The 10,122-nt window shown below is 41.0% G+C and overlaps 1 protein-coding gene across 1 annotated transcript in view; it reads right to left on the bottom strand.

The window, feature by feature from the left end:
* Nucleotides 1–523: 523 nt before the first annotated feature.
* The window catches only part of LOC118236224 (unconventional myosin-VIIa-like), a 35,516-nt gene continuing 25,917 nt past the window's right edge, over nucleotides 524–10,122 (bottom strand). Inside the window, exons 32-49 of the mRNA XM_035434419.1 lie at nucleotides 9,832–10,002; nucleotides 9,045–9,162; nucleotides 8,688–8,814; nucleotides 8,191–8,360; nucleotides 7,801–7,994; nucleotides 7,522–7,646; nucleotides 7,278–7,435; nucleotides 6,927–7,080; nucleotides 6,143–6,298; nucleotides 5,832–5,937; nucleotides 5,464–5,577; nucleotides 5,082–5,169; nucleotides 4,633–4,739; nucleotides 4,342–4,527; nucleotides 3,729–3,845; nucleotides 3,497–3,580; nucleotides 3,209–3,328; nucleotides 524–2,874 (exon numbers count right to left, since the gene is read on the bottom strand). Of these exons, the coding sequence (XP_035290310.1) occupies nucleotides 2,782–2,874; nucleotides 3,209–3,328; nucleotides 3,497–3,580; nucleotides 3,729–3,845; nucleotides 4,342–4,527; nucleotides 4,633–4,739; nucleotides 5,082–5,169; nucleotides 5,464–5,577; nucleotides 5,832–5,937; nucleotides 6,143–6,298; nucleotides 6,927–7,080; nucleotides 7,278–7,435; nucleotides 7,522–7,646; nucleotides 7,801–7,994; nucleotides 8,191–8,360; nucleotides 8,688–8,814; nucleotides 9,045–9,162; nucleotides 9,832–10,002 (2,388 nt within the window). The 3' untranslated portion in view covers nucleotides 524–2,781. The remainder of the gene's footprint in view (nucleotides 2,875–3,208; nucleotides 3,329–3,496; nucleotides 3,581–3,728; nucleotides 3,846–4,341; nucleotides 4,528–4,632; nucleotides 4,740–5,081; nucleotides 5,170–5,463; nucleotides 5,578–5,831; nucleotides 5,938–6,142; nucleotides 6,299–6,926; nucleotides 7,081–7,277; nucleotides 7,436–7,521; nucleotides 7,647–7,800; nucleotides 7,995–8,190; nucleotides 8,361–8,687; nucleotides 8,815–9,044; nucleotides 9,163–9,831; nucleotides 10,003–10,122) is intronic.

Raw genomic sequence — 10,122 nt, 5'->3', positions numbered from 1 at the left:
TCGATTTTGGTTAATTCTCCTGATTTAGGGTAATAGATATTCTATTATCTATAACTGGGGTGTACTGTATGTGGATGTTCTTCTGCTTCATGCCATAGAGAATGGGATGAGCCCTGATCCCACTAAGAAAATGGTATTAGTGTGTCCAAGTGGCCCAATAACTGCAATCACTAGGTATGCAGCGAACATTCAGAAAAAATCTTCAAAAAGAGGTACAGCTTCCTATGTTCTGCTCACAAAATGTGTTGCAGAACAGAAATAGAATGGTCCTATCTGTTAATATTTTAAAAACAGCAGAAATTACAAAATGTGTGTGGTCCAGAGGATAAGGCAATAACATGATACAATGTGTAATATGTGCCAACACGAACATGAACCTTTATTGACATTTGCCATCTTTGTGAGAGCAAAATACACAGTGTTGCTATGAAATGCTAGTTTATCACATTCCTCACAGTTTGAATAGCATTTCTTTATGTAATGTAGATGCACTGATATGTGTACAGTATATACCATATACAAGTGACTTAAGGAACACTTTATTTAGTACCTCTTGACTGGTTGCCAATCAATCTGGTATCCAATGTTCAATATGATAATCACTATAACACTGATTATTTTATAAAAAATCATGTCATAAATATTCTCCAAATAAAATACTGAAGATTAAAATTAATTATATCAATCAATTGACTGAATTGATTCAAATATTTACATTATTGTCTCATAATACGTCTTCCTCCATGGGCCCTTACAATGTTTACAGTTTCACATTTTTCACATTCAGTAACCCATTTACACACTTGGTATTCTACCAGAGCACTTGGAAGTGTAGGCCGCCAGTGGACTGAAGTTCTTAGTCTCTGTTCTCCATGCTCTACATCAAGGTCAGCATCAAGTTTTCTCAAAAAATGTGTCTGAAGACTAGCAGATTAGCACATGTTTTGGTCATGTCCAAAGTTGCATAAATTCTGGAAATCCATCTTTAAGACCCACCTCCATTAATTGCACTATTTGGTGTGGCCCTGGCAGGTGCCCCTCTCAATAGCTACAAAATGAATATGTTGGCCTTTTGTTCTCTCTTGGCCACACTGTTCAAATGAAAAGACCACATCCCGCCAACATATGCTCACTGGATCAGACAGATCATGTATCATCTTAGATATACTGTACTATCAGAGGTTCTACTAGGAAATTCTGTGCTATTTTGCAGTCATAGCCATCCTTTGTTGAGGGTGTTGAAGTTGACAACATAACCCATTATTTATGTTTTTCCCACCTTCTTCTTTTTTGGATGTCTGATGTAATGTTCAGTATTTTGAGTGGGGACTGGGGGTGGGGGTTGATAGGAACCTGTTGGTTATGCTTTTTCTGTTAAATCTGTCTTTTTAATACTTGTGAAAAATTGAAAAAGACTTAAAGTTAAAAAAAGAGTAGCTGATTAATTTTTTATGATTATGATAATGTCTGCTGTAATAATTAACAGGGCATAACATCCCTTGATAGTTCACAGGGCTACAATAAACCCTGGCCAAGTATTCTTTAGCTTCCACAAAAAAGGCCAATAGTCAATTTAAGACCAGACCAAAACAGATTTGTTCTTAATGAGCTTGTATGGCCTATTATGGTGTCTAATTGTGATATCAGAGGTGCCTTTTTAATTAGTAGCTGAATGACACCCCAAACAAAAGGTGATGGGGAAATAAAGGGAAATTTAGAGTTATTGTTAGACTAAAACCTAGATTTTGTGCAAGTTTAGAAAGCCATGATGGACTGTGCTTTGAGAGCACAGGATCTATGCTTTAAGCTTTTCCCTCTTGAAAAGGATTTTAATTAGAATGCTATATGGCACCCCATACCATTGCCATATAAGTCATATTTAGGTTGTGAAAATGTGTTTTTGTCGATTAGTAAACATGCCTTCAAAAACATTTTACTGTAGAAAAGTGTGATCTGAATGTATTGACAGTATATCTGGAAAGTTGTGACTCGGGGGTTGTAAAAAAAGAAAAAGAAACTGGCCACAAATTTACTGCAACAGTGTAAAACTTTGCAATAATGTTTTGTGCTTGTTGTCTTGCTCTCAATAGCACCTGAATCAGGAACAATGCATTCATAAATGCATCACTACTTTTTGATTGTATTTGAGACACTGAGGACACAAATCAGTTAATAAAGCATAAATAGACTGATTACTTGAAACATGTAAACCTAAACAATGTTGTAATTTAAAAAATGACCTAAAATACCTTAAAATGAAAAAGAAAAGCAGTACCTTAAGGCTTTTAAGGCAGGAATTAAAATGGCTAAATCCTGATGAAACTCAATTGCATGATTGCAATTGAGTGAAGGTACACTCAAGCTAACACGTACCATTCTCCAAATGTTAACACAAACCTTTTCCCAAAGTTACAGTTGTCATCATTTCTTTAGCCTGTAGAATGGCTTTGGTACAGTCTTGGCCACTACTGAGTCCAACAACAGAAGGTTCAAATGCTCCAGAACCAGATCAAAGACTGCTGTGTGCATGAATGCAACAAGGCCCAAAAGCTTTCCTCACAACTCTTTCCCATCACGATGTTGGTCTGAAAATTGCCAAAATCGGCCAAAGCAGTGGGTGTGTGTGTTTTGACGTGCGTTAATCACACTAGAAAGAAAATACTAAATACTCAGAAATACTGAATATGGCCTAACGCTCACAAATTGGCAGAGTTAGTGGGGAGGGGCAGATCCTAGAGGGGTATAGCAGGTACAGGAGCTCCACATCCTTCTGCAACGCGTTCAGTTGCTGTTGCCACGAGCACTGCGCTGCTTGCTCATGGTACTCAACATCTGGCTGATGTAGGAAGTAAGGAGGTCATCCATCTTGTAGCCCTGCAGGCAGCCAGCCACATATGCCTCCATTAATATCACTGGGCATTACAATATCTAACTGCCATCATTCATTTACTGACTTAATTGCTTTAATTAATTTAATATACAGCTTCTGTTTTTATTCACATATGTCTATTGCTGTTCTGGTTGTGTACTCTATCATGCTGTTCAGCACAATAGCTGTTTCTTACACTGGAACCCACAGCCACCTTATACATAGGAACAATAACAGATTTGCTTCTGATTTAAATATTTCATATCAGTGTTTGGTTATAGAGTAGAGTGCTCTCACTTTTACTGTTAATGTTAATGTCGGAAAGAGCAGGTCTCTTACCAGTGAGGTCTCACACAGAAGCTTGCTGCCCCGCACCAGGTTGCCGATGGTGATGTGGAAGTATGTGTTGCCACTGCTCCAGTTGGAGATCTTGGTGAAGGGATGTGTGGTTAAGATGTCCTGCAAGGAATCAGAATATGAGCACATTTTGCATGTGGACACACATGCACAAGCACACACACACACGCACACGCACACGCACACGCACACGCACACGCACACGCACACACGCACAAGCACGCACGCACGCACACACACACTCACAGAAAGCTACAAAATTTCACCCACCTTGGTTTTTGGGTCTATTAAACTGACTCCATGCTTATTTATTGCTATCACCAGGATCTCTGGGAAATTTGGCTCAGTGGTTTGCTGTGAAATAGATTTTTGAAAGTCAAATGAAATGGCTCCGTTAAATTGTTTCCAATTTTTTAATGAGTCTATTAGCTTTAGGTTCAGTAATTTATTGAAGTAGATGTAAAATTAACAATCTATGCAAAAATATATAAACACAGATTACCTTTACTTCAAAGAAGGCAGACCCAAATGTGGGCCACTTAAAAAGGATTTTCAGGAACATGAGCTTGGCTTCCTCTCTGGATTTTCCTGCCTGTTTGTTGAAGTATCCCACGATACACTGCACATAGACACAAGAACCAATGAGCACACTATAGAAGAGACTTCAGGAGACATGAGAACAGGTCAAGCCACTGAAATCAGACTGCATTCAGGCGCAAAATTCAGGTGAAACTGGACTATAAATCTGGACACGCTCTTTACATTGACGTAAATCAAATCACCAGTGTGCACTCTTAGCCTATCAAGAATATGTAAATATCTATTAAGATGCTAGTGAACAAGCAGACAGTTCTTTATTTGGTGCAAGCAGCCATGATTTGCCATTGATAAAAACACCACTTCTACAATGCTTAATGTGGTTTATGCATACAGTATTACACTGAAACTTACAATGACAAAAAGAGTAAAATATGTATCGACCAGTAGAATTTATTTTCCACACAATGAGATTTATGCAGCACTGTTATGAAGATTGGGCTGCAGGTGGAGAAACAGTGCCAGATGATACTGGACATGTTCATAGAGTAAACTTTTCATAGAAGCCTTGCACTCACTCGCTTCCAGTCATCAGGCGAGAACTGGCGGATGAGATCCTGGGGCACCATGTCTTTCAGCATCTTAGGAATGTTGGGAAAATGAGACTTGTCTTCCTCAAACTTGACACGGTAGATGAGGGCCCCAAGCTGGGCGACCTCCTCACGTGAGCACTTGTGGTAACCTCGCAGGTATTTAGGAAGTTCCTGGACAGGGAACAACCAGGAGGGTGAGTGTGTCTTATACACAGAGAAACACACTCATGCATGTATTAACACGCATGTATACTGAGCCATTAATCTGCTGCTCACCTGGTAGTAATGGAACATACAGTCAGCCATGGAGTCTTTCCCTGGGACAGTGTTGGTCCATAGTTTCTTCATGAAGAACACCTGATAGGTCAATGGAGGCACTACACCTAGAGGAAGAGTAAAAAGATGGGATTGACATCAGATTAACCAGTGTGAGCCCTAGAGATCTGCTGTGGTTTAACTGAATGTACTTCACTACATGAGCTAGAGGGTTGAAGACACTCAGAGCCTCCTTTGAAACTATGCTTCCTCATCCTGCTCTTTAAGAACACTCATATAGCTTATAGCAAAAATGAAACAGGTCTAAATCTTAAGTACAAATACATAAGAATAATTAAATCAATTTCAGAACAGAAACAAATGCAATTCCAAAGTTTATATACTGTAAACTTTTGGTCTCAACTGTAACATAGATTAAGAAACAGAAAGATACAGTAGGTATACTTTACCATCCTTTGCTGGTCTGGCTTTTTTGATCCAATCAGTGAGGTGTCTGACGAAGTCAAAGAAGAAATCACCCTCTGGTACACTGATCACCTGATACACCAAAAGAATGACAAAATAAACAGGTAGCACTTTAAGAACAGAAATTGACCACAAATCCTATAAATCTTAATATGGTACATGGTGATAATCACACCTCAATCTGACAGCAAAAAATTACATTGAGTGGTAGATTGATTAAATAGTAACATCATGAAATGATGAATCGTAAATATTATCAATATTATCTCTTTCTTATATTTACATTCATCACAACTTGACCTGACTGGATCACATTTCAGTCTCACAATCGGCAGGTGGAAATGTCGCCTGCGGCTTGTACGGTACCTTATCGGCGATCTTCACAAACAGACTGAAGCCCTCTGAGGACTGGAGATGTAACCTGCTGGAGATGCGGACACAGAAGTCCTTGGCCTTTGTGCTTGACTCCACTTCAAAAACCTGAAAATTACATTTGTTTTCACTTTATTTCATTATTCTTCAGAACTTATTTACATTTTTGTAAACAAAAAAAAGGAACAAAATTTGTTTACATTTAGTTACTGTATCTAGTGGCCTATACAGCCATCTACTAAACAGAAACTTGAATACTCTTACCACTCTGTACATGTGCAATAGGTCACTAGTTTAATTCCCTGTTGGGTTCACTACCTCCTCCTGTTAGCGACATTCCAGCAGTCACGTGAAATCCTCACCTCATCTGTTTCATCAGGGAAGAAGACTTTGTGGAAGATCTGGGTGGTCTTGTGCTGGATGGCTTCCACCTCCACTAAGTGTGGGGGATACTTCCTGGACCCATTTCTGGTTCACGATAAACAAATAAAAACAAGATGGGATTACTAGTTGGATTAGAAGTTTTTGTGTGACACCAAAGAAATCAGAATAAGAAAACTCTACAGCCCTTTGTGCATGTAGGAATTTGATACCCTGTGTTCAAGTCTCTGCATGCTTACATGCATCCATTTGAATAGGATTGCTCATTTAAAAAATTTCTGAAAAGAGTTACCGCAGAGCTTTCTGCAGCCGCTGCATACAGTCGGGGGCGAGGGGGTGGTGCTTCTTGGATTGCAGGAACCTCTGGACATGGGGCAGGAGCACAGTGCTGGGAGGAAAGAGCCCTGTGCACAACCACAGCAGCTCCCAGCCCTTCTCCTCACTGTATCTGTTAGGACAGCACAGAGATGCCTCGCTGTGATCTACACACAGCTGTGCCTCACAGATACACTTTCAGCACATAGCATAACTCACAGAAAGCACACAAAGTACACCAAACACACCAAGGCCCCCCACTGTGGTCACATCCATACAGATACAGAAACACAAACATCAACATATGCTGCACTCTGATGAGCATACAGAGACAATGGAGAAAGTAATCACTGCTGTGAACATACACAGAACATGGGAACAAATGTGGATGCACAGAAACACACAAAACACATGAACGAAGAAAAATTAATGCTCGCTGTGATACTTGCTAAATACCCACATAAAAAGGGTATGTAATCAGTGTACTTAAAAAAAGTGAAGTCCCTATTTTGACTTCAGGAGTACACCTCATTACCCTTACTCTTGTAATTTCATTTCCAAGATCTGTTCTATTCCTACAAACTTAATGAGATTTGGCCCAATGCTTTATTTATTTATTTTTAATCTGTTTTTTATGGATAGTCATGTCCATGTCTTTGCAGGACATGTGCGTATATACCCTTGGAGAACATTAGTCATATAAGAAATCTGAACTGTTTTTTCATGATCTCAGAAGATAGCTGTCATGATAGATTACTTACTTGACGTGGTTTTCTGTGAGCTGTTTGAGGATCTGGCTGAAGATTTCATCTTTCAGAGGCTCCGCCTTCAATGCACCTTCAAATATCTGGTCAGTGAGCTCGTTTACAGAGCGCGCTCTCTTGGATGGGTAATCACCCATGTACTTCAGGATAGGTACAGCAGTAGCTATCAAGGAAGAACACACTGGAGCAGGAGTCATGCATACTGAATATCAAATACCTATACTACTGCATACAATAAAACATGAAGCATGATGAGACTATGAAGAGATCCAATGCAAGTGTGAGGCTAAGATGAGACCCAGTGCAAAACAGTGTGAAACTACAGTGTGATCTCAGTGTAAAGGATATAGATGAAGGCCATGCAGGCCTCCTGGGAGAGCTCCTCATGGTTAAGAACCTTCTTGAGTAGTGGTTGCTTGATGGGCTCCCTGGTGCAGCACCACAGCTGATCCTTCACCCGGCCCTTAGTGATCATCACTCGGCTCAGAGTACTTTTCTGAGGGGGTCTGTGGAAGAACAGAGGGCTTACAGCAGCATGGGGTTATAGCAACATCGTGTATGAAGGGTTCTGTGCATGAGGCCAACCGGGCACCTGAAATAGTCATATGAATACTCCTCCAGGGTATAGGGCTTAACCTTCTCCACTCCCTCAGCCAGCACTAGCTGCGACAGGCTGATCGAGGGCCTACGCTGTTCTGGGGACATGGTGACCAAGGCCTGTGTCACAAAGATAGAAAAGGATCGCAGAGGACTTGTCACACAAATGAATATCTGGGTGGGACTAAGTTAATGCACACACTTTGTTTAATTTATGTACATTTTACTGCAAATATTGACAGACAGACGGAGGGATGTGTAAGAGATTACTGACCACAAGATCGTACTGGGGTCTGGTGACACATGGGAGCACATAAACTAGGTCGGTTGGGAAGTCACCGCTCTCTTTAGTCCTGTCGTTGACACCATGTGCCCATCCCGAATTCATCACTTGCTCGCCGGTGAAGTCCTGGTCTAGCAGAATGAGGTCACCTTTAGCAAAGCTGAGGAACGTGGAATCCTCCCTAGCTGAAACACACAGAATTCCGGGACCATTGCAGGCAGTCAGCATCACAGAGTTTTCTAGAAAAGACACCATTACAGATATGCAGGGGTAATTACAGTTGGTGCATATGATGGTGCATAGTGGTGATAAGGAGTGAAGTTTTTTTTATATGTGGCACATGTGAACTGTGGACAAGCTGTCAATAAGAGGGGTGCTCACGTGCATTGGGGCTATCCAGCAGAGTGACCACAAACTTTGACTTCCTTCGCAAGCCATCCAGGAAGGTGACCACGAGATCCCGTATATCCTCAGCGTTGTTAGAGGTGAAGGTGTATTCATCCCCTTTGATGGTAGCCAATGTGAAACTCTGCCCCTGGAGCTTACCTCCTCTTTCATAAAAATAAATAAATAATTAAATAAACATTCTGTTTTCTCTTTTGAAATCACGAGTTCAAACTGAAGTTCATTTGAGATTTAGAAAACAACTTGGAAAATGATCTTAAGCTAAAGTTTAAGTGTATATCCAAGCACATTTTTATAAATGAGGCCTCAGTAGTAAGAAGATTCTAGTGGCATTCTGAGCACCTATGATATCACTGTGACTAGTAGAGATATTCTGTGGAGCAGGGTCTTCACAGTCTAGGGAACAACGATACCACTGTAAAAGTAGAGAAACACTGCGCTCCAGTGAGATATTTGCAGTGGGTGTACCACACCTGCTGCTAGAAACTGCAGTGATCTCTGGGAAGGACAGCTCCAGCAGGACCTGCTCTTGTTCATCCACAAAGTAAACACCAGTCCAGTTCACAGCCACAATGACATCATTCTTTGGCAAGCTGGGACCTTGTATAGAGGAAAAAATAAAAACGATTTCAATTGGACCGGAAAACTGATAAGGGGCTTAACAGGAAATGTGAAGGTAACCAGAAAACAAAGCAAATATTCTCCCGGACACCACTGTTCCTGCCTTTAAAAGCACTGATAAGCTAAATATATTTCCATAGCATGTTAATATGTACATATAAGTATGAGTTTGTTGTCACATGTAATAACTAAGGCTTAAATATACGTACCAGAAAATTTGAAGGCCTCATAGAATCGTGAAAAGAGCAAAGGCCACTTGAACCGAGTGAAATCCACAACTTCCTCCTTGATCCTCTGTGGGTCTATTCTCTTCTGTGTGTAGATTGCCTGTGGCCATAAGACCATTAAAATGATTGATGAAAGGAAAAGTTTGAGCCACATTAAAATTCATGACCATGTAAATTGCATCTGTAAGGGAAGAAATGAGTGAAGTGTGTCCTTGGAAAATGGGGAAAAAAGACAAACCCTTCCTGTGATCACAGTGATTAGACTGCAGTCTACTATTAAAATATCTTAATAGTACAAGTAATGGGACTTATCTCTGAGACAAGGAATAAAAGCACATGCATGAACACGCACATACATGCACACACACACACACACACGCACGCACACCATGACAAGGGCACCTTTGCTGGGGTCAGTTGCTGAGTGACACCCATATCATTAATAATACCAAAGTGAAATGACAGGAGTCGCCCTTGGATTGGTATTGATTGGATGATGCCATTCTGTGCTCTCCCACGTTTAAGGTGGGACAGAGCCATAGAAATGCACTGTTTATTCCCTACAGTCATCATGTGCCACCATTTGGCCACTGAAGCACATTTGGAGATGGGTTTCCTTTGCTGCATTGGCCTGCATAGATCATGTTTGTGACTGATACCATGGTGACTATGAAAATTATGGAAAGATATGACAAAGTGGCTTGTAGTTATGGGATAGCTTCCCTTGAGGCCTGGTACTGGTGCTTGGTGTTGGTTTGACTGGCAGCACCTTTTTGTGAGCAGTCACAATGAGCTGTGCCCATTTCTCCAAGGTCTTGGAGGAGCTGATCTCACGATCAGGGATGTAGGACGGGACGAGGCTGAGCAGCCGCTCCTGGAGGATCAGAGCCCCATAGCTCACATAGTACTGCTGTGAGGCCAAGGCCACCAGGTCCTCTTCCTGAGACACAGAGAGACACAGAGAAACAACAGAGAGAATAGAGACACAGTGAGACAGCACATAGTGACGGAGAGAGCACAGAGACACAGAGCTCAACACACAGAGAAACAGCACACACAG

The sequence above is a fragment of the Anguilla anguilla genome, chromosome 9 (genome assembly GCF_013347855.1).
Source record: "Anguilla anguilla isolate fAngAng1 chromosome 9, fAngAng1.pri, whole genome shotgun sequence".
Classification (NCBI taxonomy): domain Eukaryota; kingdom Metazoa; phylum Chordata; class Actinopteri; order Anguilliformes; family Anguillidae; genus Anguilla; species Anguilla anguilla.
This window is presented reverse-complemented; position numbering and strand designations above follow the sequence as displayed.